The sequence below is a fragment of the Phragmites australis genome, chromosome 16, assembly GCF_958298935.1.
Source record: "Phragmites australis chromosome 16, lpPhrAust1.1, whole genome shotgun sequence".
NCBI lineage: Eukaryota > Viridiplantae > Streptophyta > Magnoliopsida > Poales > Poaceae > Phragmites > Phragmites australis.
Window position 1 is genome coordinate 29559294 of NC_084936.1, and position 26824 is coordinate 29586117.

At 44.2% G+C, this 26824-nt stretch overlaps 5 protein-coding genes across 8 annotated transcripts; 2 read left to right on the plus strand and 3 right to left on the minus strand.

Annotated features, from left to right (window-relative positions):
- Positions 1 to 254: 254 nt before the first annotated feature.
- LOC133895446 (signal peptide peptidase-like 1) lies at positions 255 to 4466 on the minus strand. 4 transcript variants are annotated; one of them, XM_062335760.1, is made up of 5 exons: positions 4130 to 4466; positions 3847 to 3893; positions 2665 to 3526; positions 764 to 964; positions 255 to 568 (listed from the first exon to the last, which is right to left on the minus strand). In XM_062335760.1, exons 3-5 carry the CDS (start codon positions 3460 to 3462, stop codon positions 452 to 454), a joined length of 1116 nt encoding a protein of 371 aa, XP_062191744.1. In that variant the 5' UTR covers positions 3463 to 3526; positions 3847 to 3893; positions 4130 to 4466; the 3' UTR covers positions 255 to 451. The 4 variants fall into 4 exon arrangements, with proteins under 4 accessions (XP_062191744.1, XP_062191745.1, XP_062191742.1 ...); XM_062335761.1 differs by having other exon boundaries at positions 2665 to 3529; XM_062335758.1 differs by having other exon boundaries at positions 3847 to 3908.
- A 4430-nt stretch (positions 4467 to 8896) lies between these two features.
- Positions 8897 to 9652, minus strand: LOC133895233 (agamous-like MADS-box protein AGL29). The gene has a single exon (XM_062335387.1). The coding sequence runs from the start codon at positions 9569 to 9571 to the stop codon at positions 8897 to 8899; it is 675 nt and encodes a 224-aa protein (XP_062191371.1). The 5' UTR covers positions 9572 to 9652.
- Positions 9653 to 12125: 2473 nt separating this feature from the next.
- LOC133895234 (putative pentatricopeptide repeat-containing protein At3g13770, mitochondrial) lies at positions 12126 to 12948 on the plus strand. Its single transcript, XM_062335388.1, has 2 exons — positions 12126 to 12468; positions 12530 to 12948. Exons 1-2 carry the CDS (start codon positions 12126 to 12128, stop codon positions 12946 to 12948), a joined length of 762 nt encoding a protein of 253 aa, XP_062191372.1.
- A 1575-nt stretch (positions 12949 to 14523) lies between these two features.
- Positions 14524 to 15415, minus strand: LOC133896255 (uncharacterized). Its single transcript, XM_062336827.1, has 2 exons — positions 15175 to 15415; positions 14524 to 14996 (listed from the first exon to the last, which is right to left on the minus strand). Exons 1-2 carry the CDS (start codon positions 15252 to 15254, stop codon positions 14630 to 14632), a joined length of 447 nt encoding a protein of 148 aa, XP_062192811.1. The 5' UTR covers positions 15255 to 15415; the 3' UTR covers positions 14524 to 14629.
- Positions 15416 to 20465: 5050 nt separating this feature from the next.
- Positions 20466 to 25365, plus strand: LOC133896105 (dihydroxy-acid dehydratase, chloroplastic-like). Its single transcript, XM_062336621.1, has 14 exons — positions 20466 to 21087; positions 21584 to 21655; positions 21957 to 22004; positions 22080 to 22234; positions 22369 to 22563; positions 22635 to 22746; positions 23053 to 23122; positions 23221 to 23279; positions 23363 to 23486; positions 23570 to 23640; positions 23816 to 23917; positions 24365 to 24445; positions 24616 to 24774; positions 24870 to 25365. The coding sequence occupies exons 1-14, from the start codon at positions 20608 to 20610 to the stop codon at positions 24918 to 24920; spliced, it is 1779 nt and encodes a 592-aa protein (XP_062192605.1). The 5' UTR covers positions 20466 to 20607; the 3' UTR covers positions 24921 to 25365.
- Positions 25366 to 26824: the final 1459 nt, after the last annotated feature.

Here is a 26824-nt window from a genome sequence, read left to right on the forward strand (position 1 = left end):
TCTTCAGCAAATGCTGCGGAAACCCCATTATTATTATGTTAAAATTCGACCAAACACCAATTTAGCTAGTAACATGACAATATAGAGTACACACTGAGATCCTAGCAAGTAACAAATAGGGTATTGAATTTTTATTTTATACGGCACCACATCATCGTCATCATCTTGCAAACTAACACAGCTACACTACGTCACTTCATCACTGGTGGCACTGCCTCACCGTTCAAGCAGCCCAGCATGAGTGAATCGGAGGGTTTAAGAAATGAAATGAACCTTTCTATTACAGGCAGTTAAGTGATACATCTGTTTCCTCTTGCGAGGATAACAGGGTATAACCTTACATTACTAGACCATTATAGCTTAAAAATATTCCCCTTCGGTATGAGGAACTGCAGTATCTTTAATTAGGTTACATCACAGGCGGCTGAGATTTTTAAGGTCCCCTTAGATCTCAGACCTCCAACAAACGAGCCTTCTCGTTTAGAATCGACCCTGACCCTTCCCACAGCTCCCATAGCTCGTTCCTTAACCATGACAAGTACATGACAGGCCCCAGCGTCGATGGCACCTGAAAGTTACAAACTCTGTCAGAGCGACGACACCATAGCTTGAAAACTGGCACAATCATGATTCAATGATAGGCAATGCATTGCGGCCAAGTCAGAAAAACATGACTCTCCTCGCAAAAAGAAAAAAGAAATGAAAAACATGGCTCAGTAGGACAAAATGCTAATAATATTTGAAAAGCATTGGCAACACCTACCAGGTACAGTAAGGCGGGCTGGGGAGATTGAGACAAGATCCCAGCAGCCAATGCAGCTACCAAGCCAATGCCATACCCTATTAGGGCATACCACAAGTAATTCCGCCGTTTTGAGGGAGACACGTCTGATGGAACATTCACATCCTTATGCTTACGGTTATCAAAAAAGAGCACAAGAGCTAGAAGCATCCCTGGAATGGCCTACAGACATCACAGCGAACAGGTATACAACTGATTATAATATGAATCATGAGTATGGATACGGGTTACTTAAAAGCACGAGCAAAGTTGACGAATAATGCAGCATTCAGAGAGAAGCTCAACTTGCTGTGATTTGACCACAGAAGGCATATCTTGGAGACTAGTAGTCATGCTGTTTTATCTGAAATATACTTCATGGTGAATACACAAGGAATCGATAAACAGCAGCAGCTATGCTGCCTAAAATACACTAACTACATGATGATGAAATCTACGGGAAGAAATCCATTTTACTCCCCCGAACTATGCCAGTGGTCCGGTTAACCCCCTAAACTTTAAAACCATCCATTTAGCCCCCTAAATTTCAATACCGAATCACATAACCCCCTAAGCCGGTTTCAATGGTGGTTTTCGCCACCGTAGCTGCCACATCACCAAATTTTTGCCACTGTGGCTGCCATGTCAGCTTCTTCTTCCTCTAGCCATCCCTTCATCTCTCCTTCCCACACCACACCCCTCCGCTAGCCGCCGCCATGGAACGCCGCCGGCCGCCGTCGACGGTGCTCCGACCATCTCTCTCTCCATTCCCTACCCGAGCTCCACTGCCGCCGCTGTGAAATCCACCGCGATCGAGCCCTCTCCGCCGCAGTCGAGCCAAGGGGAGCTCCAAGGAGCTTCTCTTCCGCATCCTCCCTCGATTCCCCGGCCGAGGCCATCGCTCAACTGCCAGAATCCACCTCGCTGCATCGTCTTCCCCGCCTTCGACCGTCGCCTCCGCGCCTCACCGACACCACGCCACGCTGTCGACCCTCCAAGCTAACGAGCACCACAGTCGAGCCCATCGTCCTCCTCCCCCGCTCCATCGAGCTCCACCGACGCCCCCACCCTCTCCCCGTGCACTCCCCCTCTCTCCGTGGTACTCCGCCGCCTCCGGCCGCCGCTAGCCACCACTTGAGCCACCACCACTTGAGCCTAGCCGCCACTTGGGTAAAGTGATCCAGTATTCATGAGTGTAGCTATGAGTGTCATTCAGCATTTTTATGCATCAAAACTAGTAAGGCCAGACATACTTTTCCTAATTGTAACATGACAATTCACACCTGTGACTCAGTTCACTTCTATCTCAGAATTGAGAGCTTTAGAGCAAAACAAGCAAATATTTACGTGCAAAGCAGATCTGCCCAGCTAGCTATAGAATTGGTACAGATTACCATAGTACAGTGCATTATTCTACACCAAACTTAATTCTTTATCAAGCTGATTGAGGAGTGTGCTGTGTGCCCGTGCGTGGCTTACTGCCTTGATAAACTATTTACCACAAAGTGACAGAAACTGAAAAAGAAAGTTACCAAACTGAAGTTCACAGTGAACAAATTCTTGCATTGCTTCAGCCTAGCCTATAAATTCTTTAAGTGAATCTTCACAAGCTGTTGTCATCTCATCTCTAATGTCAGTTCCATCTAGCATAAACAATGTTTACTAAGTTGATAATAAATTGACATGCCAGTTGGTGTTTAACTTATCCTGGAACAGAACAGAGTTCATACACAGAGGTAAGATATATAGTGGGTAGTTCGGCATAAGTTTTGTGGTATTAGAAGTAGAATCCAAGGCTACTTATTCTATAGTGGGCTTAGGAATCCAATTAAAATCATAACACAAAATCTTTGCAACAAAAAATTGCAATGTAAGTAATTTACCATGTCTCCAAGGCCAAGCATCATGTAGTCACCAGTACTGCTTCCTGGAACAATCCCACCCAACAAATTCCTGGGGAAGATGAGCTTCACTGGAAGCTCTAGTTTCTTTGTAATTAACTGCAATCCAGGTAGGCTGAGTTTGTTTGCTACTGTGTGAACAGGATTAGATGCCTTCTGAGTGGCAACAGAGACCATGACATTTGCTCCAAAAATCCTCTCTGAGAAGAACACCCAGAAAATATCGTACACAAACAAGCAGACAAGAAGCAACACACAGATCTTTATGTTGGGAAGCCTCACATGGCTGACAAATGCTATGCAAATGGAAATCCCCAGTAGGTTATTTAGCAACCAATGCCCTGATACCAACCAGGCTAACACCGTGCCTATGCAGAACAGCATCAGCAAACCTTGCAACCGGGTAAATGACTTTGAACAGCACCTCGACACGTAAGGATCCGTTAGATTGAATTGCGACTTGAGGTAGGTTATGTATGGAGACAGACAAAAGAAGAGTGCCATCGCTGAGGCCACAGTAGTAAAAGCCGTCATGAGGTGTGATACAGATGAGAACAGATAGAACATCAGCAACAGACTGCACGAGCTCACAAGGGGAATCATTAGAGCTTGTGAACGATTCAATGTGATGGAAGCCTCTGAAAAGTCCAAGTTCCTCTCCATCTCCTTGCCATAGTCCAGAGCACGTGATGCTGATGCATAGGCCACAGAAATGGCTGTGCCAATGAGAGCAAGTGATGCCGGCTCGAGCAAGTAGGTCAGTTTCCACAAGGATTCCATCCTATGAAAAATCAACCACAATTCACCCTTATTCTATCCTCTGACTCACCCAAGGATCATCAACCTGCTATGCACAAACAGTTAACAAAAGTAAGCATCAAGGATAGCTAAAACATGTAACGTGTTCCAATGATTGACTTCTTATGATCTGGTTTAGTGTTATGCAAGTCCCTTTAACAAAACACTTCCACATCAGAAATTTGACAGAAAAGAGCGAAGTTTTGTAACAAAGATGGCAGCTTTATTAAAAATTAACTCTCTCATGGGGGCTCAGTAAAAAAAAATTGGAAAAAAATAAGCTGGTATCAGTAGTACTAGTTTAGGGCAAAGGACACCATGATTGAATACAAGTTGTGTACTTGAACATGGGCGTTGCACCCTCACCTTGGGTAGTCCAATGGGGCGGCCAAGTGAAACGGATCTTGCGCCAGCTGAGGAAGAAGAACCTAGTAGAGAACCATGGATGGGTTAGCTTAGTTATCCACAACATGGCAAACAAATCAGGAATTTACAGACTGAAGCGAAGAAAAAAAAGATTTGGAACTGGTTGCTCTTAGCCACAGGAAAAGAAACGGAAGATTCCCAAGAGCAAAACTAACTCTTAGAACAAAGGAATCGATCCATCGGAGCAAGCTAGGTGAGGGGTTCGGGGTTCGGGGTTCCTTACCAGCAAAGGAAGAAGTCGATCCGAGTCCGGATGGATCTCCACTCCAGTCCAGAACCAGTAGAAGAGGAGGGGGATGGGGAGGGTTAGGCCTGGGAGAGAAGACTTTGGTGGAATTAGACGTGCGTGCTGGAGAGTGGTTTCGGCGGCGCGGTCAGGCAAGGAGCATTGGTCCGAGTTGACTAACGATGGACGAGGGGGCTGGGGTGCCGGGATGAGGGGTGGTATGACGACCCGGCTGCCGGCGAGGTGCTGGATGACAGCCGGAACCACAAATCGGTGGCACGAGAAAGGGGATGAGAAGATGACCCCGGCTGCCGGCGAGGAACGAGATCCTCTTACTTAAGTCTCGGTGACGTGGTCGCTGACGAGCAACTCTAAGAACGATTCTCGTGAGGGATTAAAAAAAATTTATGAAAGAATTTTCATTTATTTTATAGTTTTAACGATTTTTTTTTACGGTTTAGGTTACGAATGAATTCTTAAAATTATTTTCTTTATAACGGGATTCTATTCTTTCACTTCACGAATCTTTTGAAAGTAAGCTGTTAGACCATCTTCAAAGACTTCACTTCGGGGACGAAAATCCCGTCGTGAAGGGGTTTTTATTACCTTCAACGCTCTAACGATTTTCCTTTATGGTTCTTGTTACGAAAGGATTTTCAAGTTTATTCCTTTTAGGATGAAATTCTCTCTACTTTCTTTTCACGATTCCTCTTGAAGAAAAACTGTTGAAGATAAGAGAAAATAAAAATAATAGGAACAGAGAAGAAAATCAAGAATGGAACAAAATAAAAAGAATATAGTTGAAGATGGCCCTTAAAGATGAGACAAAATAAAAAAAATAGAAACGATGAGAAAAATAAAAAAATAAAATAAAGAAAATATAGTTAAAAATAGTCTAAATGAGCTCCATATGTGAGCCACCATATCACTCATCATGTAACTTCAGAGAACTGCTATAGGAAATTGATTATTTACCAATTTTCCTGTAATTTGGCACTTAGAATTTACCATTACAGTGCGCTACAACGAAAAAATAAAATTAGATATAGTAATATTAAGTATAAATTTAAAGTATGAAGATGTGTATATCCTACGAGAGAATACGTCATGATTTAAGATAGAATCTAAAAAGATAATAAAATTATCAGCTAATTTTTTTAAAAAAAATAATTTATGTTTTTAAGGAAAAATAGATTTTATATGCATAATCGGTAATGAGACAAAGCTGACTGAAAGACAAGGTTAGTGACAAAAGTAGCAAGTGTATCTGTTCGTTTACTCATGTCTCTCTTTTCTTTACCAAATCATGGTACAGAGTAAATAGAAAAGGCCTGCTTGCGCTGCTGCTGTGCTCTGGTGAGAGAGGGAGCAAGAGAGAGCAGGAAACCGAGAGGAGATCAGGATTGAGGATGATGCTTGTGTCCAGGCAGAGGGAGTTGTGATACCTGCCCAGAGATATTTCTGTTCACGATCACGAGTGTCCAAACGGTTATGAGCTCAGTAGGCAAGAGAGAAGAAAGCTAGTTAGTTTTTGGTGTTGGTTTGTACTGGTACATTTATTTTTTTTCATTTATTTTCTTGAATTTCTCTAGTGGTCTAAAAGTTATCTAAAATTTCTTTAACTTTTTCTGAATAAATTAGAGCTCACTTCAACCCATTTTAACTAGTTTGACAAAAAGACTGAGCCAAACATCAATTAAAATTCTTCAAAGTTGTAATTTTTTAACTTATTTTAATTTTTAAGGCTTCAATTTAATTCTCAAAAATTTGAGAAATTCATTAATATTCTTCATATGTATGGAATAATTTTTAAAATTAATTCCAACCCTATTCTGCATGGTAATTTTGTGAGTTCCTTCATAATGTATCACTTAATATTAATTTTAACCATTTATGTTTAATTTAAATTGCATGTTAAAAATTTCTCAAAACAATTAAATATGATGCTAATGATGCTCATGAGTGCTTAATGACATGTTTAAGAATTTGGGATGTTACAGCCTGCAAGGTCATCCTTGTAGCATTTAATACTATGGGACGGGGCACTATATTTCTGTACCGATCACGACTTTGCTCGCCGGAAGAAAAATATTTGATTGGATGATATTAAATGAGATTAGACTAATTAGAAAAGTACTTGTCCCGCGACCAGCCCATTTGTCTGGCCGTCCTGCAAATCTTGTCCCATCCATCGAACGGCACCACACCTGCCTACACGCATGCTACGGGATGGGGCACATTCTACATCGGTCACGACTTTGCTTACCGGAAGGAGGTGTTTGGAGAAGAAAAATAGTTGAGTGGATGTCATTAAATGAGATTAGACTAGTTAGGTGGGTACCTGTCTCACGACCAGTAAGGGCTAGTCGTGAGATTTCCTTCTGCAATCAGGTAACTAGTCACGTGGTGAGACCACAGTCTTGATAATATCTACTGTCAGCCGGTATTTGCCGATGTAAACCCCTAATAGGGCATCCTTATTTTTTACACCGACGTAAATGATTTTGTATAAGATATCATGTTGAAGCCTGTCTGGAGACCAAAAAAAAAGGGGGGGGGGGGCGGGGAAGAGCATGTCATGTTCAAGTGTTTAAAGATGAGATTAATGGTGGGAATGCATGGGATCAGATTGTTAGACCATCTCCAATCATATTTTCTTTATTTTGTTTCCTTCCCAATTCTTTTTCCCGTTTCCATTTTCTTTATTTTCTCTCATCTTCAACAGCTTCCCTTCGAGGGGAATCACGAAGGGAAAGTAGAGATAATCCTATTCTGAAGGGAATGACTCTAAGAATTCCTTCGTGATGGGAATCGTGAAGGAAAACCGTTGAATCGCTAAAAGAAATGACTTCGAGAATCCTTTCGTAACAAAAACCGTTAAGTGAAATCGTTGAAGATAAAAATCTCTTGGGCATAGTCTTAATGGGTGTACACTACAGCCAGCTAAACTTCTAGACTCAACATTAGTGTCCACCCATTATCGCACTATTAGTAGCAGGGTTAATCTTTTGTGGATGGGTGAGGCCCACATAGACAGCCATCTAGTGACGCTGGTGAGTCAAACGTGGCTGACACATGGGTCCCCACCCTCCCGCCGGACTCACATGCCAATGCGGCCACGAGCATCACTTCCTCCCTTCTCCAGCCATCCGATCCGTAACTATCAACGGCCTAAGGTGTGTGCATATCATATTTTGGAGGATAAAGAGCTCTGCTTTTCTAAACATGTATGGTGTTCTAGACGATGTTGTTGATATCGGAGTACACTTTTATAGAGTGTAAAAATGTGAAACTTCACCCATATGATTCCTAAGTAGGGAAGCTTACGGACATGTGTGACACCAGTTTATTGATTATTTGTTTGTACTATTGTTAATTGCATATTGGTTTAGTTACAACATTATCTTAGCTTCCACACATTATGTTGGTTTTGCTAATATCATATACCCGTTTGCTGAGTGTGATTTATCATACTTAATCTTGCTTGTTGCTATATTTTTTTGCATCATATAAAATATGGACTAAGTCGAGTGTAAAAAGGAAATGACTGGGCGTAGCAAGAACCTTAATTTAATATTTGTATTTCACTGGCATGTAAAATGTTCATCTTCATATAAAATACCTCTTAAATGTGAACAAAGGGTAGTAAAATGGTAACGATCCATTTCTCATCTCTATTTAATTATAGTCTTACATGGTTATAAGTTAATTTCTATAACAATATGACGGGTCTTGTTGGGGTCGTGACGGTAAAGTTAAAAAATAATATTAGTTGAAAAGTATTTTCACGACTAAAATTTACTATAGCAACAGTTTTTATGTATCAAATCTTAATATTTTTTAATATATTTGTGATGAAAGCTATAAATGTTTGAATGCACGCATTCTTAATGGCATTTAGTTTAGAACACAGGGAGTATTTAACAATTTAATGGACACCCACGCCTAGCCAGCTATGCGAATCGGAAGCCAAAGGCAGGATGTTCATTCATAACTAGAACAAGGGACAAGGGCATTCACTCACAACTGATTAGAAATATTACTGCTACAGGCTGGATTTTGTATTGCGACAGTATGACATTTGGCTAGCTTAATTTGTTTTTTTAGCTCTAATTTGTTGTGCATATGGTGAATTGCAGCAAAAGTACGTAGGAGATATTTTGTTTCATAAGTAACACTAGAAGAACCTGACTAGCCCTTCCCTTTCCCTCTTGTATCCTGCAATAATATGTATGTGGTGCAGTCATTGCACAGTGGACCGTGTTTCTGGGCATGATGAACAATCGTGACACGGTTGACGAGACGAATCGATCTCAACGGAGCGTTATATTTTTGTTTGTTTACACCTTGAAAAGAGATTTCGCAATGCAATAATGTTTGAGACACCTAATTTACTGAAATAGTGTGGATTCCCCCATTTTCGTTCATTGAACTAGTTGCACGTTACAGAGATGTGGTAGTAACCCTTAGGGGCTAAAAACCATGAAATTGGTTTGCAAAAGCAGCGCAGAGAAAATTCTAAAAAATGAGAAAAAAAAACAAGGCTAGCTAAATGCTTCCATTTTGAAGAGCCGCTTAAACAAGAATATCATTGCTAACAGATGGAGCGCAGCAAGGTAAGAACAATACGTAATGATCTTCATATAATAGGAGAAACATACAGCGAAGCGTTGTGATGTTATCTCCAAACCAAACAAAGCACGACGCGTCCATGCATGCATGCATGAAACAAGTAGATCGAGTAGGGCACATGCATTGGATGCTTTAGAAGGAGGGGCCGAGGATGGCGTGCCCGAACCCCTGCAGGTCGACTCCGGCGAATCCCGGAGTGGACTGCACGCCGACACCGAACGCACCGACGTCGAAGGCACCACCGGCAAGTTGGGCCGCTGGACGCCCCCTGCGGCCGACGAGCAGCGCGTCACGCAGTAGCTGGTCGGCGCTCGCCGCCACCGCGGCCTGCACGCCCATTAGTGCGGCTCCGAACGCAGCCAGGTCGTCATGGCCCATGGCGCACACCTCCGCGTCGATCCACGCCATCGCGGGGCTCCTCGCCGCGCGCTCCTTCCGCATCGTCTCGTCCGCGCGCTCCTGCCGCGTCTTCTCCGCCTCCAGCTGCGCGCGCAGCTCGCCGTGCTGGCGGTTCAGCTCGGAGACCGCCCGGTCCCCGGCGGAGGAGAGGCCGGCACCTGCATCAGGGGAGGAGGCGAGGAAGCGGTCGAGGATGGACTCGACGGAGGGGTGGCCGAAGGAGAAGGCCTTGCCGGCGGGGGAGAAGACGACAGCGGCGACCTCTGCGCCGCAGAGGATGGAGAGCTCGCTAGCCTTCTTGAAGAGCCCCGCGCGTCGCTTGGAGAAGCACACCTGCCGCGCCTCGTCGCTCTCGATGCGCCGGATCTCGATCTTCTGCCGCCCCATGCTCGGTCGCCGCGGAGCCATCGCTGCTACACCACACCTATGCACGCCGCCGATTGCTCGGATGAATGTAGCCTACACCTATGTACCTTCTATGAGTGCAAGCTGCCTAATTCGTTTGGTGGATCATAGCAGTTTCATCTTGGATATATATAGCAGCTAGGTGGATATAGAGGAGATGAGAATGTAACAAGTTTTGCCACGCTTCTTTGGATCCATATATGCATGCATAGGGGATTAACTTGCTGGTTATATATCGCATGCAAATGCAAATTGAAGGGTAGGGTGGTTAAAGAGCAAGCTTTTATTTTCGAAACGCAGAGAGAAAGCTGTTATTACCAGTCCTATTAGGACATCCATTAATCGACTATATTCATGGCCTTCTCATTCTATTGCTTCTAATTTGGAGGCAAGCATTTGTACTGGGCTAATTATATATATTGATGCATGTTGGTGTATAATTGTATGTTGCAGTTTATATTTCTATCATAATCTCTCTGTAAACTCACATGATGTGTTGTGTTATAGAATATGATTTAAGAGCCAGTGGAGCAATGGTAATTGCTTGGCTTGGACAATAGATAATATGACGATTGAGCAGGTGAGACGAGGGGAGCCACAAGAACACGGTGGTGGATGTTTGGAATTAGTTCCCCTTACGGTCGCAAATCAGGAGGGCCATGAGTGTAGGACCCTAGATCCGGGTTTTAAATTAAATAGTTGATACGTATAATATATCAGTTGTAGTATCATAATTAAATTTTGAACATAATTATTAAAGTTACAGAGTACAAAGGTTTACAAACCATACCGAATATTACAAACGTGGCCGAGAGGCCAACAAAACACAGCGGAAAAGCAAAAGTCCAAACCACAAACAGATTAGGGTGCGGGCGCGACTTCTAAGACTATTCTTCATCCTTGCCTTCACATCCGGCGAAGTTAGCATCGACTTCTTCATCTGAATGAACAACAAGAATAAGTACGGAAGGTACTCAGCAAGCCCTATACTAATTCAAGGTGTTTAATATATGCATAAAGGGGTGATTCAAGAATAAGGCTTTACGGTTTAGTTTTAGGCGTAAAGTAGTTTATGCAGGTGTCCAATTGTATTATCTATAATTGACTTTAAAACAATTTAAAAAGTCTAAAATCAGTTAAAAAGCTATATCTGGTGTTTTTCTCAATCTTGGGAGGGACTATACCTCACTCTGTAGTACCTTTTATCACATCGGGTGTATCTCTAGCACTACACAGATCCTGACGGATTCAGCCACCAATCTCATCACAAGGACATCTAGTCTACACACTCACTCATCAAGACACACGCACCAGAGTCAAGTAAAAAAAGTTCTACCTTCGCATGTTCATGACCGTGGACACGGCTATTCGAATAGGTTTACACTTTGCAGAGATTGTACAACTTTACTCATACGATATGCTCAGCCTCCAACCGTTGCAAGCGGAGGAGCGAATCATACCGAGACACTTCAATCACCTTTCCTGCTGGGTTTTTCTATGAGATTGTTGTACAACCTATTTCATGAATTATTTTTCTAAAGGAAATTCCGAGTTATTACGTAAGCGCTAACGTCACTGCTGACCGGGTTGTTGACTCGGCTCTGATCGGCTGACTGGACTGTCACGTCGGACAAAATCGCCCATGTGGCGCGCTGACTTAGCGGCTGACATGGCTCACATAATCCCAATCATCCAGGGGGACACGTGGCGCGATCTAATTGGCCCACGAAGGGGTACGGCTGGATCTAATCGTGGTCGTCTATGCCAGATCGGACAGTTGAGGTCGGGCCTAACTCTTATCCGGCGTGAGGGCGACAGGGGCGAGCTCGAGCGACGACGGAGGACGGTCGGAGGCGACGGAAATGGCGCGACGCAGCTCGGACATCGATGGTCATCGGGGATTGACGATGAACTCGTTTGACGGGTTGCAACACGTCGGGGGAGCTCGAGGAGGATCGGCGATGGCGCTCAGGCTCGGCGGAGGTTCGGCGGTCGCAGGAGCTCAATTGCGGCAACGGAACTTGATGGAGATCGGTCGGGGACGTCGACGTGCGGACGGTGAACACGGGCAAAGGCTCGGGCGGCGTTGGGGAAGGCTGGAGTAGCTCGACGACGGTGACGGGGTGTGGCGGAGCTCGGTGGCGGCGCAAGCGCTCTCGGGTGGAGGAAACTCGACGGGATGTGAGGCTTTGGGCGCGGTATGGTGAGAGGAGGTTCGATGGGTGGTTTGATTTGGATTATATAGACGCGGGTGGTGGTTACGGGATTCACGGATGTGGTTGAGGGCGGCGGCGATCTCGGGCGACCACTGTGGCGCTGTGCCAAGCGCGGGAGCAGTTGCGAAGACGGACGTCACATCAAGGCGCTGTCAGCGGCCGCCCCGGCACTGGACGAGTCGACGGCCGTGCACGCCCACGCCGCCAAACTCGGTCTGGACTGCGAGCGCACCGTCCGTAACGGCCTCATCGCGCTCTAACTCGCTTGCGGCGATCGCGCGGCCGTGCAGGTCCTGTTCGACTGGTTCCCGGGCGGCCGGGACGTGGTTTCCTGGACGGCCATGGTGACCGGGCACGCGAGGCTGGGGCTCTTCGACGAGGCTATGGAGATCTTCTTTGCCATGGAGGACGACTGCGGCGTGGCCGTCGAAGCGGTGGCCGCAGCCGCGGGGTTCGCGGCCTGCGCGGCGGTGGGGGACCTCGCGCAGGGGAGGGAGGCGCACCGGCGCGTCGCGGCCTGGAAGGTCGCCCTCCATGTCGTCGCAAGGAACGCACTGGTGGACAAGTACGCCAAGTGCGGCTATGTGGCGGCGGCGCACCGGTGCTTCAGGAGGATGCCGGCGAAGAAGACCGTCGTTTCTTGGAACACGATGATCTCGGCGTTCGCCCGCGCCGGCGAGCACGGCAAGGCGCTGGCTTTGTTCCGGGAGATTCAGCGCGCGGAGGTCCTACGGCGTAACGCCAGGCATCGAGCACTACGGCTGTGCCGTCGACATGCTCGGCCGCGCGGGGAGGCTGGACGAGGTGGAGGAGCTCGTCGCGGCGATGCCAGTGCCGCCCGACGCGCTCGTCCGGGGCTCCCTCCTTGCGGCCTGCCGCGCGCACGGCGACGTCGAGCGAGCCGAGCGGGTGATGCGGCGCATGGCGGAGCTTGACCACGACGGCGCGGCCAGGGACCACGTGCTCATGTCGAACATGTACGCGTCCAGGGGCCGGCACGGCAGGGCGGTGCGGGTCAGGAGGCAGATGAGATTAGAGGAAGATCAGCAAGGACCCCGGCTGCAGCTCCATCGAGATCGACGGCGTCGTGCACGTGTTCCGAGCAGTTCCGGCCAACTCGATCAGATGCGTGGACTGAACCAGACCGTCCTTGGTTCGGAATGATACCGCCCTGTGATGCAGTTGCACCGAGGGACATAGTACCAAACTTGCATGGAGAAAGAACCGAACTGTGTGAGAGAGAGAGGTTCTCACTGATCAGCAATGGACTAGAGGTCTGTGGCGAATGAAGGAGGTCGGAGAAATGGCAAAATTTGTGCGGCTCTGGGATTTGCTACAACAAGTACAACTCTCTCATCAGCCGGATCAAATCATGTGGAAATGGACAACACATGGTGCCTACACGACCAAATCAGTTTACATGGTCCAGTTTCAGGGATCCTTCAGTGGTTTCAGAGGACAGGACATTTGGAGAGCGGATACAGTACAGAAGGGAAGCACAAGTTCTTTTAATATATCACCTATAAATTATCATTACTATTGGTTATTGCCGTTGACCTTAACAGTTTTTTTTTATCGTGCTATCTGAGCATGTATTGCATAATCAACAGAAAAAACGATGAAATTTATCAAAAAAAATTACTTCACCAAACGAGAGACCATAATCCATCAAAACTTACCCCCTTAGGGCCCAAGCTAGAATGTTGCCACGCGGTATTGTCCCTTGGGAGGGCCTCTCAGCCTATCCAAGGTCGAGGGCTTTTCAATCACACAAATCTTTTAAAAACTACTTCATTCATTACTAGAAATGTTTCAAAAGCATCAACATGAAATACAGCTAGAGATCTAAACTATCCTTAAAAGTATATATCAAAAATCTACACACATTGGGACTATATGAAAGCTTAGAAAAAGGGAAACCTACATATCCTACATATCAGAAGGCGGCGGCGGCCGCCAACGCATGGGCACCCCTGTGACCGGGTATGAGTTTGGCTATGAGAAGAACAATGCCAGTACTTGCATATAACATTATCGATCCTCTAGCAAGTCTGTGAGCAACCTTGTTTATTTTGACATAAATGGTCGATTTCATGGTATAGGTTTGATGTTACAGAGCAGTGATCTGTTCTGAAGATCTTTTTCTTTCTTCTTCTTTTTTCTTTTTTTCTCTGGGAAAAACTGCTCTGGAGTTCTCATGTATGCTGTCCTGCACATGTAATAGTATTTCACAATCTTCCATGACGCATACAGCCTGATGCCCTGCTCTCCGAAAATCAACGATGAACATATCTAACGTGATGTCAAATCTCAGAAAATCCACGGTAATGTAACCAATTTTATTTAACATTAACTCAAATAAAACTGGAACCGGAACTGCTCTTGACACAGATTGAATCCAACAGATATCGTACTGATAATTGAACATGAGGCAAAGCTTGACATGCAAATCCATGGAGCTCTGCACTGGTTATTACTAGAACCTTGTATTTTTTTCTAAGAAGAGTGTACGAGATTATTCTAGCAGGAAGAAATAAAACTTAGGATTTGTTTAGTAGAATTTTAGTTCTAAGAATTTTTAGAGCTAGTTCTCTATAGTTAAGAAATTTTTAAAGCTAAAGCTATGGATAATTATACTGTCTTTAAATGAGATATATTGTTCTTATTTTAAACTAAAAATAAATATTTAAATTATTTTATTTTTATCTTATAAACTTTAAATTATATACCGATCTCAGAACTAGAGCTCTAACAAATATAATTAACTTCAAATCATACATAGAACTTCATTTTATTTTTATTGCTACTACTCTGCAAGCCTCTGAGCTAAGACCGACTAGATCGATCACACGTTTCCTTCACTTGGCCTCTCGACGTCCTCTATGTCCTCCTCCCGGACGAACACTGCCTGGTCCAGTACCGACGGCAACGGCCGACCAGGCTGCTCGTGCGGGCCGTCGGTGACGGCGCCGGGGGCGAAGACGCCCGTCTCCTGATCGGGCACCCACGCGGCGTCGGCGTCGTCCACCACCTCTTCCGGGAGCACCGTCGCGGCGCGTCCCTCCTGGACCATCTCCTCCACGTTCTTGCTGTTCAGCGCGGTCTCCACCTGCTCCGCGGTGACCGTATCCGCCGCCGCGTCATGGTCGGCGTTCCGCTCCTCAGCTTGGGTGTGGGCGCTGCTACTCGAGTGACCCTGAGCTCCTCCTCTCCTGTCAAGATCAAGATTCACATAGGCATTCCACGCACAGAGACAGAACACGAAGAAGAACTCGGTGCTGGCTACCACTAGCAAGCTTGCAAAGTTGCAAGATCCAGGGAAAAAAAACGAACTTGCCAATCAAAATGCCTCCATCAACTCACAAAAGATTCGGATGAACTGCGCATTACCTGCATGAGGCGAGAGCGGGGAATCCACTCTGCCCGGCCGCCCGGCGGCCGGCGACGGCGGCGAGAGCTCGCGCGGCCATGACGCAGCAAGCAGCTTCTTACTATCTACTGCGCAAGACGACGGGGAAGTGACGGATCAGAGAGAGAGAGAGAGAGTACGAGCTTATCCGTACGGTCCTTTCCCCTGCTCCCGGTCCTTAGTTTACTGCTCCTATGCGAGCGCAGAACGACGACGTGTGCAGAAGCGGAGGTGGTAAGCAATGGCGTGGCGACACAGGGGAGCGTGGCCGTTTTATAGAGCGCAGAGAGGTCGGTGGAAGAAAGAAAAGGCAGAAATGGAAAGGGACCGAGGCCGGTCATGGAACGCCGCGCGCTGCGTGCCGCCACCGCCCATGTATTGCACCGATGAACACGTCACATCAGCGAATCCCAACTAGTAACTTTTTTATTCTACTAATCTGTTTCCAGAAAAAAAAGGATTATAAACGATTTCTCCTTTTTTTGAGAGAGAAACAAGTTCTTGCAGGGTGAGGCTTACTTCTCGTAAACTGAAAACTCGTAGGAGATTCACTCCGAAAACATCGAGCTCGCTGAAGGTGAAGTTTCTAGCGAAAAATTGCGAGATTATGAGAATCCAGTGTTAAAAGGAGGCCAAAGCCTAACCTTTGCTCCCATTGCGTAGACCATAGCCTAACCTGTGTTATGCTGTCGGTGCTAGCTTCAGATCGAAGCCTGGAGCCCTGAACAACATTTTGTCTGAACCGCTCATGAGTCAGTAACTGTCTAACTGAACCTTGTTCCTCGGCAGCGCAACGCTCAGCTAAAATTTCCCCATAAAAACGAAGATTAATCCTGATATGAAAACTACTCGTTGTGTTGGGTCAAACGCCAAATCTTCCTAGATGGAGATCTCTGCTGTTTTTATCTGATAAAAATTACAGCCGTGGCCGTGTCATCGCAAATCAGATCACCGCATCTTTTGACCAAAGTACTAACAGCGTGCATTTCTAAATAGCTACGGAAATTCACAGAAGAAAGGTCTCGAAAACGGCAAGGTGCTTGCAACTTGCAAGAGGTGGCTAGTTGTAGCTTCACACTGGGAGCGCTGGGGTTGAAACAACTGCCCCAAATCTTTTGCATCAGTAGACAAGGTACATATTCCAGTGTGTGTGTGTGCGCGACACATATCACTCCACACCAGAGAGGACAGGCACAAAGTAGAGGATGCAGCACGAAGACAATCACACAGGATGACAATGTCTAAAGCAAATCTGCTTCAGAAGATACCAGACTGCACTAGACAAAAGTTAATACTACTGTTTTATTGAGACCAAGAGCTGGTCTGGGAGTACAGCATGGACAGCTTCTTGTAGCTACAACCACCAGCATGTTCAGTTTGGTCCATCACAACCTAAGCCTGGAATTGAAACTTCAGAATCAGAACTTCAAATCCAATTTTCGGTACTTTAAATCCAATAAGAAACAATGCTCGCGATCTGCATTGTGCAGCGTTCCTTTACCCCCTACCCAATCAGGGCTTGAGATCCTTGACGATGAAGTTCTGGCGGCTGATGGGGTTCATGATGACCCGAGGTCAGGCCTGGAGCTTCTTGTCCGTCGCTTGCCACCACACCTTGTCGGGCACGGTCCTCGGAGTTGTACCTGGTCACCATGTCATACAAACATTAACAAGAGGGGAGGTGTTTTGCAGTGGTAATAACTTGAGATCAGGCAACCTTACCTCCAAACACCTTCTGTGCCACTAGGACGTCGGAAGCATATGCGATGGCGAAGGAGCCAACCAAACCAGCGATGATGTACTTGCCAGACATTGAAACTACACAATTTAGCACGGGAAGAGTTACTGACAAAGGGAAGGAGAGTGTTGCTACAAACTAGTTGTGTAAACAGGAAGCATCGTCATACCATAAGCGCAATGGAAGAAAGGGAACAGAAGGTAAGTATCACGTAAGAGGCATGGTTTGCAAGGAAACATTTAAGTAGATTATCAGTGTCACAGGGCTGCACCCTACATTCAGAAGGTTGCACTGAGTGCGCCATTCAGTTGAAAATGCAATAACAGCAAGCCTGACTCAGTGAGGCAGTCACCCAAGTGACCCTTGAAAAGTACCAGTGTACATGAGATGTGAGGTGAAGTTGGATAGATTGTAGTTACGCCCATGTCGATATCCAAGTTACCCTTGAGAATAACAATTGTTATTAGGTTGTAAGAAATCAAGTTGAAATGTGTTTTAATTTATATATAATGAGTAATTGTTAAGGTTGGCAATTTGGTTAGTTAAGTTTTAGATTGTTTGAGCTTGTTTTAAGTATTTTGATTATGAACTAACTGGAATTGGAGTTGGAGAAATATGTTTGCTTATCTCATAGTGTGCAGGTGACAGATGCAACTTGACGATCGACAGTAGATGATCGAGACTAAGCGGGTGCTTGGTGCCAGACGATCAAGGAGGTTAGATGGAGTCAAGGATGATCCTAACTATACACGTGGATGTCAAGTAAAACATGAAACGGAGGATGAAGACGACATGTTGACAAAGTCAAACGAAAAGGATGCCGGTGCAAGTGACAAGGTGGCCCGAGGGATCGAAAGTGGGAGAAACTTGTCGACGGTCAGGATCGCAAGACGGAGTACACATGTCGACATCAGAGCGCTTGCTTAAGGTGTAAGCAAGTAGCGAGACACGCTTTGAGAAACATGCAAAGGTTTCACGATTGGGTATTAAAATCGTGGGAGGACTAGAGGAGTATGTGACACCATCGCGAAGCTTATATCGAGGCAAAGCTAAGTCGTGAAGACGTCATGATCGTTCGATAGACGGAACAAGAAATAGATCAAAATATCTTCGATGGTAGATAACAGTGTACTACAAGAGATATGTATTTTAGTAATAAGAGTTTTCTAGTCTATAAATAGAGGGGTAGGGCTATGAGAGAGAATGAACCAGCTATTTTGAGCCACTTGTGCTATCCATATGAGAGTTTTGTGCTAGAGTTTTAGAGTAGAGAGATGAATGCTTAGCATATGTATTAGGTGTGAGATTTTGTATGCAAAATATTTGTAATCCGCCTAAAATAGGGCTGATCTCTGTAATAATGAAGTTCTTGTTTACTCTTGTGTTTGAATTTATCTCCTTCTAGTTTTTCTCTATTGGTTTCCTACTTTTTCTTTTTCGATTGTGATTTTCGTTTTCTTTTTTAGCTGTAGTTTTTTCACCTTTATGAAGTGATTCTTCTTATTGCTAGGGGCATAAAATGTGGGTACAATAGTACAAATCTAGGTCTTGCATTTTCTTGCCTCAAGTCATTAACTTGGAGAGTTTTTTTCGCCCGGTGGCTATCTTCTTGAGTTTCTTTCAAAGTTACGAGCTTTTTGTGACTAGGGTCATGTAATGGTCTTAAATAGAACTTTATGTTCATATCCCATCCATGAAGTCACAAGCTTTTGGTTCTTTTCTTTGTTTATCTCTATTTACTTTCGCTTTAGTTTTTGAGGTGCGTTAGGTGATCAAAATAGGAGAAAACCATCAATTTCAAAAAAAAATTGTTGATACGCCTATTCACCCGTATCTATTAGTCATTCTTGGTCCTACAATTGGTATCATAACCGGTTTAATCACTTGTTGACCTTAACTGGCTTTGTGATCTGTAGGCGACATGAAGAGAAGTGGTTGTTTGATGATCGAGATTTTTCATACTAAAAGGTGTGCATGAAGGCTTATCTTCTAAGCTAAGGAAGTGTAATATGAGAAATAGTTGATTCTAACTATGAGATTCTTGCTACTCGTACGACTCAGATTCAAATCGAGGCCAGAAATATTTTATTGACAAGCCTGAGTCGGAATGAGTTTGATAGGGTCCAGCACCTCCGTACTACTCGGGAGATTTTATCTACTCTGAGTGTCTTTTATGAAAGTAACAATCAGATTAAGTCTAAACGCCAAAGCACATATAATCAAGAATATCAAATATTTGTGTAAAGACCTAGAGAGTCTTTAGATACTATATTTGCTTGTTTTGATGTGATTGTTAGCAATTTTAGATCAACTGGAGTTTTGATATACTCTTGTCTTTTTGACCATTGTATACTATTCTGTGTGTTTTAGGTTTATTTGTGTATTTATGTTTTGTATCTTCTTGTATGCTATTGCTGCTTATCTCATATTGCTCTTTAAAATTCTGCTACCATGATTAATCACACCCAAAATTAGTGCATTGTGGAAAAGTTGTCCAGTTGCAACATGAAATATGCTCCTCTTTAGTTTTTGCTGGTGAGATTGCTTGCACCGGTTATGTTTGTGTTTTTTTACACCTCTAACAAGTTTTCTTTATTGATGACTATGGTCTTGTTATTCTGTTTCTATTCTTGTAGGGGGAACTATCGAGGTGTCAATTGGGTGAAATCAGCAGGCTAAATGAGGTGCATATGTGTACAAGCTCACATTAATATGGAATCAGTCAGCTCTGAGTGCACATCCCTTTATATATTGGAGTTTTTGGACGCAGGGATGATACTGAGTATGGACTGTTGAGAAATTTCGTCGGAAACTGCTCAACCACACAGAGGTGATTGATGACTGACGTATCTGTTTCAGATGCTGAAATCATATCGATAGACATAATTTTTCTTTCTCAAATTTTTGACTGATGTATGTACTAGATCTTTCGCTACTGGGTTATTAAAGTTTTTGGGTTTCGGGTTTGTTGTTTTTACCTGCTAAGAAGGCTATTAGATCCGACAGATTTATTGTTGGATTATTTGTCAATTTTTTTCTTTTATTATATGTCACCTTCTCATTTGCTACAATCTATCGACAGAGAGATAGACCGTCCATAATATAATCCGGCCGAGGCAAAAGACAGCAAAAATCTAAAAATAAACAACATATATAAGCGTATTTGTTGAAATAGATAATATATAGTCGTATTTATTAAATTAGCATCCGTATTCGACGCACAGTGTATCAAAAATAAATTTTCGCTACATCGTGTACCGAAAAGCTATTTTCGACACGGTGTGCCGAATACGGGCAACAGTACCGTATTCAACACATCGTCTATTTACAGCACACGGTGTGCCGAATATAAGCAACAATGTCGTTTGGTACACGATGCACTGAAAATCTATTTTCAGTACACAATATACCAAATATAAATACTAAATTAATAAATACAACTATATATTATCTATTTCGATAAATACGTTTCAACAAATTGCTTACCTAATTTTGAATTTTGACCGATAAAAACGGATTATATTATGATGACCTTGGGCATGCTGGCTCGTCGGCTTCCCCCTCCTCCCGCCGCACGCGTCCACTTGTCCCTATCCATCCACCCCGTCGCCTCTCAGTTCTCACTCTTCGCCACCTAAAAACCCTAAACCCCATTCCAAACCTCGCCGCCGCCGCGATGCAATCACTGGCGCTCACCTCCCCCTCCCTCCCGGCTGCCGGCCCCACCCCCGGCAGCCGGCGCCTCCAGCGCGTCCGCGCCACCGCGGTCTCCGACGAGGCCAAGCTCAACAAGTACAGCGCGCGCATCACCGAGCCCAAGTCGCAGGGCGCCTCACAGGCCGTGCTCTATGGCGTCGGCCTCACCGACGCCGACCTCCGCAAGCCGCAGGTCGGCGTCTCCTCCGTCTGGTACGAGGGGAACACCTGCAACATGCACCTGCTCCGCCTCGCCGAGGCCGTGCGCGACGGCGTCCGCGAGGCCGGCATGGTGGGGTTCCGATTCAATACTGTCGGGGTCAGCGACGCCATCTCCATGGGAACCCGGGGCATGTGCTACAGCCTCCAGTCCCGCGACCTCATTGCTGACAGCATCGAGACCGTCATGGGCGCGCAGCACTACGACGCCAACATCTCCATCCCTGGATGCGACAAAAATGTGAGTTCCACTCTGTTGCCACTGAACTATTGAGCCACAGATGAGGGATTTGGTGTTCTGAAATTTGTGCATCCTTCGGATAGTTAACTTTGTGCTGGAGATTGAGTTCATTAGGGGTTGGTGATGCATTTTAAAGCTGAGTGCTAGAAAGGTTTAGAAAAAGTAGCAATAAAAACTGGAGCTTTCTCCTATAATTTTTTTTTGGAGCTTTCCTTTCCGCTCACAACCATCTCAGACTCTCAGTAGTTAGGTTCCTGGATGCAACAAAAAAGGCGCAGTCTTTGCTGAAAAAAATACGAGCTTTCCTATGTGTTTGCTGAAATTTGTACCCACTTTGTTGTTTGAATGGGCGCTGAGGTGATTGGACATGTGTTTTCACTGCAAGCTTTGGAACTAGGAAGGAGTTGAGCTTTTCAGCTTTGTACTATCAGCGTCCTAGAATAATTATGCACATTGAGATCTTTGTTGCAGCTGGATTTAACGCTTTGCATTGCAGATGCCAGGTACAATAATGGCAATGGGACGGCTTAATCGACCTAGTATCATGGTATATGGTGGAACAATTAAGGTAATGCTGCCCTGCTCTCTTGCTATATTAGTGTATTAATCAGAAATGTTCTATTGTTCAACAGAATGTTTGATTGGTTTGAATATGTGAATGACAATTATGACGGAATGAACCGCCTTCTGGGACATAGAATTGGTGCTATGACAGCGATAACTGAGTTATTTATGCTAGAAATCCAGGTTAATGTGGTTGGCACCATGCATGTTTTGGTGTCCTAAATCAGTGTTAAATCTGTTAATTTTTTATGACTTTTTTTGTTCTGTTATTACCGACAATTTTCTGACAGATGTTTTCAATGCAGCCTGGTCACTTTCAGGGCAATTCTTATGACATAGTATCTGCTTTCCAGGTATGTGTATCACCTTTGAGCTGTTCAGCAACTCTGCTTCTTATATGCAAGCACTTATTTTGATGTTCGATGCAGTGCTATGGAGAATTTGTGAGTGGTTCAATCAGCGACGAGCAAAGAAAGAACGTGCTCCGCAATTCATGCCCAGGGGCAGGTGCATGTGGTGGTATGTACACAGCAAACACGATGGCATCTGCTATTGAGACCCTGGGCATGAGCCTTCCATACAGGTGAAAATATTATCTTGAATCTTTTCCTTGTTTATTTTCAAGCAATAAATAAGGTTTTCTTCTACATCAATTCGCTTGGAGTACATCGATTGACCTTTTCTTAATCATTTTTCTTTTGGCATTATGTACTGAAGTTCTTCAACCCCTGCTGAAGACCCACTAAAGCTAGAGGAATGCCGTCTTGCTGGGAAGTATCTTTTAGAATTGCTAAAGATTGACTTAAAGCCTAGAGACATTATCACTGAGAAGTCACTACGGAATGCAATGGTCATTGTCATGGCACTTGGTGGGTCAACTAATGCTGTATTGCATTTGATAGCAATTGCTCGGTGAGTTATCATCATCTTGTCCTTGCCTAACTGTTTAGGTAGATTTTTGCTCATTGTTTTTCTTCTTTCAGGTCTGTAGGTTTGCACTTGACTCTTGATGATTTTCAGAAGGTCAGCGATCAGGTTCCCTTCCTTGCGGACCTTAAGCCTAGTGGCAAATATGTCATGGAGGATTTGCATAAGGTAAATGCACACAAAATTTTCTTGGTTCTTTTGAGCAAACATCCAATCAAACTTAAGTGTGCTGGCTTTTGGCTTTTCTATTCACTGATATTGCATTATGGTGTATCTTCCACGTGCTTACACATTTTAAGTGATTTGCTTATGTGAAGCTCTGAGAAAGTTTAAGGGCTTAAACTAACGATGAGAGAAAATCCAAAGACTAAAATTAATCAACGAATGAATTTAACAATAAGCCACAAGTTTGCTATACATTCTTGTTGGAATCATTTCCATACTCAATAATCTCTTTATGTATTAACATTACAGATTGGTGGGACTCCTGCGGTAATTCATTATCTTCTGGAGCAAGGTCTTCTTGATGGAGATTGCATGACTGGTGAGTATAGTCAATAACCATTTATCATGTAAAATAGGAGCTCCATTTTATGTGTAATAACTAATAAGTAATAACATGATCTTTCTTTCCTGTTCCAGTCACTGGGAAAACTCTAGCTGAAAATGCTAAAATCTTCCCTCCTTTGTCTGAAGGGCAGGTAAAGATCAATTCTGAGTTCTTCAGGCTTATCATCTAACTCCTTGGAATAGTAAAACTCCTTTTTTTTTTGTTGGCACACAGCAAATAATACGACCACTTGACAATCCTATTAAATCAACTGGCCATATACAAATACTTTATGGCAATCTTGCACCGGAAGGCTCTGTAGCAAAAATCACTGGCAAAGAAGGACTGTTTTTCTCAGGTGAATTTGGTTGCTTCCATCTTCAATCCTTGGAAGCCTCCATATTACGTGTGGAATTTAACTGGTATTTGGTCAAATGTCAGGCCCTGCATTAGTTTTTGAGGGTGAAGAATCCATGATTACTGCTATCTCAGAAAATCCAGCGAACTTCAAGGTAATAATATGTGTGATACAAGTACTTTCTGCACCTGACATTGTCACTAGCGCTTTCCTCTTTTTAGGTGCACAATTGCCTTTTCTGCTCATTGTTCATGGAATATACCTAGTTCCCTAGAGCGACTCTTGTGTTCTTATAACAAATTATTTTATTGCCATGACGGTTACAACAGGGAAAAGTAGTAGTGATCCGAGGAGAGGGACCAAAAGGCGGGCCAGGGATGCCTGAAATGTTGACTCCAACAAGTGCAATAATGGGTGCTGGTCTTGGAAAGGTACCGCTGAGCTCATAGCTTGGCATTGGTTAGCCATTAGTTTTTATCTGCTCTTAGTTGTACTAGTAATACTGAAACAAGGTTTCTACCATATTTACCTCTCACCTCTTGAGTAGTAGTGCGACAGATACATGAAGGCAGCAATGCAGCATCTACTCCATGTCATTTGCTTCATAATTCTGATGTTTTTCACAGCTGCAGAAATTGTTTTTCAAAGCAGCAGAAATGCTTGAATGAATGTTTAAGGTTGCTAAGGACTAGATTTCTTAGCTCTTCAAAAACATCAACATTGAACTGCTCTTTATGTTTGAACTTTCTGGTACTTTGGTATATTTGATACCTAGCAGCATGCATGCCAGGCGGTAATCTTGCTTTCTTCAGGTTGGCTAAAATTTAGGACCATTGAATATTGATTACTTTTTAATTATTGTTCAATATTCGTTGCAGGAGTGCGCCCTGCTGACCGATGGTAGATTTTCTGGAGGGTCACATGGGTTTGTTGTTGGACACATATGTCCTGAAGCACAGGTACTGTGTTGTGGTACTCTACCGTTGCTAGTTAACTTAATTGAAGCTGTTTAATTTCCACCTTACTTATCTTCCATGCCCGTTCAATTTTTGTTTGGTTCTGGCTACATTGAAGATGTGAGTAAATAATTGCAGAGTGTAGTATTATTCATAAAGGAACTATTTTTCAGGAAGGTGGCCCAATTGGTCTTGTCCAGAATGGTGATAAAATCACCATTGATGTTGTTAAGAGGGTAATCGATGTTGATCTGACGGAAGAGCGGCTGGAAGAAAGAAGGCAGAAATGGAGCCCGCCATCATACAAGGTCAACCGCGGAGCACTTTGGAAGGTACAGTAGCTAGCTTAAACATTAAAGCTCCTGTTCACATAAGATTACCCTGGGTTCTACGCTTAATATGACTTCTTTTCCATTTATTCTTGCAGTACATAAAGCTCGTGGCTCCAGCGTCAAGAGGGTGTGTCACCGATGAGTAGGCGTTTTCATCATGTGTTGGCAAGCAAAAACTGATTTGTTAGGAGCAATTTCTTGTGAGAGTGATTCATGGTAGTGCGGCTTGAGCATAATGGCTAAGAATAAAGTGTCAGTTTCTGAAGAGCTTAGCAATGCTGAGGAAACTGCTCAATAAACGAGTGTTGTTGGTCTGTTGGAGCTAGCGGGCAATTTTTCAGATCCTTTTCAGTTTTCTCCTCTGTGCTGCTTTGCACAGAGAGACAAAATCATGTGGATTGTTCTTTGGTCAGCTACTGGAGACATCTTGAGCATCTGGTGTACTGAAATCGTGGCTGATGCTCAAAAACTCTCTTGTACTTGTCGTCGGAAACAGCTACTGTTTGCTTGTATAACTGGAATAAATGTACAAGTATAGATGGTTTACTAATGCTGCAAATAATCTTGTAAGAAGAATCAGTATTTCAAATGCGTTGAGCTGTGCTCTTGTCGGCTTCATGGTTTCACAAACCTGTATCTATTTTCTGTTGGAAAGGCGACAGGTTCTAGATTTGCATTTTTTTTTATTTAGAACATATAAATAAAAAAACTCCTCCACCTCCGTCCAGAGCCTGCAGCGCAGCCGCGTTCATCTTCTCCTCAGCTGCCCGCCCGCGCCTCTGCCCGCTCGCCGCGACGCCGCGTTAACCAGTCCTCCGACGGACGTTAGATCTTATCATCCTGCGAGTGACGCTAGTCTACGAGAAATACGACTGAGCAGAGCGGCGTTATGAGAGCCGCCGACCCTGCCAAGGTCTCAGAGACTTGAACGGGAAAAAGACCGTTCTCGGCGAAAGCAAATTTTATAAGATCATGACCGTCAGTATGATGACAACAAAAGATTTTTCAGCAGTACATTGCAAAAGCACGTATCTACATTAACGCAAAACTATGGTAGCATCACTTGATAAAAAATATACGTCCCTGGCGCACCAAAAAACACCAAGTACAGACGCACCAAGATGATTACAATTATTCTGTAAACGGGCTCAACAAGACCCTCACAGCGTAATGCACATGGCAGTTACAAAGGACAAAACTCAGTGGGAGTGATTAGGGTGGTTCCCGTGACATGTCCTCGGGAAAACTGGTGCCGAGTAGGCATTGCTCAAAGATCCTCGGGGCCATTGACATCCTGGAGTGAGCAAAAGCCATGTGTCACACGGCGCACCAAAATACATTGCAATTGGGAATTTCAGATTGATAAGATGAAGCTCATACCTTGTTCTCAAGCACAACTCCATCTGGAATCTCCAACTTTACTCCAGACTTGGCAGTGACGGTCACCTTGCCCTGCGGATAGCATACCAACAATCATTCAGGCACTTTTCGGCAACATAGATGCCACAACTATCAAAGAAGGAGCCAGTATGGAGTGGAATGAGCAGATACGAGATCAGAATGGACGGTGACAATTGATAATTTAGCATCACGTCAATTTACAAGTCATCCAGTAAACTAAGCACCAGAGATGGTAACCAAGGAGAAAGAATGATCATCCAATTACAAGAAGTTTACCTCGAGTATAATTCCAGAGCCGAACCAGACGTCACCAGAAACCTTCATACTGTCAAGGTCGACAATGCTGGGGATTGATTTGAACCGAGCCAGGAAATTGGCAACCTATAATTATCGAGGAAAAAAGATAAGCGATGGACGTGCTGCAGTTTTCACTGATCAATGATTTCATCAATACTCAGTTTCTATAAGATATGGCCGCATTACAATTTTCCATGGTCAATAATTTCATCAATATCCATTGCCGATGATAGTGGAATGAATCACACAATCTTTGTTATTTGAATATTCAAGGTTACAATTTACAAATATATATCACTCAAGCTATCACGCAAAAGAGCGTGAACATGCAGTGCGTGCATTCATGCATGCA

What these genes read in the sequence shown, in the direction of transcription:
- LOC133895446 (XM_062335760.1), bottom strand. Translation starts at nt 3,462, where the DNA reads ATGGAATCCTTGTGGAAACTGACCTACTTGCTCGAGCCGGCATCACTT. An exon ending in TGCTTGGCCTTGGAGACATG is followed by an intron (nt 965 to 2,664) that starts GTAAATTACTTA and finishes TGATGTCTGTAG; the next exon opens with GCCATTCCAGGGATGCTTCT. An exon ending in AGCCCGCCTTACTGTACCTG is followed by an intron (nt 569 to 763) that starts GTAGGTGTTGCC and finishes TGTAACTTTCAG; the next exon opens with GTGCCATCGACGCTGGGGCC.
- LOC133895233 (XM_062335387.1), bottom strand. Translation starts at nt 9,571, where the DNA reads ATGGCTCCGCGGCGACCGAGCATGGGGCGGCAGAAGATCGAGATCCGG.
- LOC133895234 (XM_062335388.1), top strand. Translation starts at nt 12,126, where the DNA reads ATGGTGACCGGGCACGCGAGGCTGGGGCTCTTCGACGAGGCTATGGAG. An exon ending in CGCCCGCGCCGGCGAGCACG is followed by an intron (nt 12,469 to 12,529) that starts GCAAGGCGCTGG and finishes GCGTAACGCCAG; the next exon opens with GCATCGAGCACTACGGCTGT.
- LOC133896255 (XM_062336827.1), bottom strand. Translation starts at nt 15,254, where the DNA reads ATGGCCGCGCGAGCTCTCGCCGCCGTCGCCGGCCGCCGGGCGGCCGGG. An exon ending in CCCGCTCTCGCCTCATGCAG is followed by an intron (nt 14,997 to 15,174) that starts GTAATGCGCAGT and finishes TGATCTTGACAG; the next exon opens with GAGAGGAGGAGCTCAGGGTC.
- LOC133896105 (XM_062336621.1), top strand. Translation starts at nt 20,608, where the DNA reads ATGCAATCACTGGCGCTCACCTCCCCCTCCCTCCCGGCTGCCGGCCCC. An exon ending in TCATGGAGGATTTGCATAAG is followed by an intron (nt 22,747 to 23,052) that starts GTAAATGCACAC and finishes TTAACATTACAG; the next exon opens with ATTGGTGGGACTCCTGCGGT. An exon ending in TGATGGAGATTGCATGACTG is followed by an intron (nt 23,123 to 23,220) that starts GTGAGTATAGTC and finishes TTCCTGTTCCAG; the next exon opens with TCACTGGGAAAACTCTAGCT.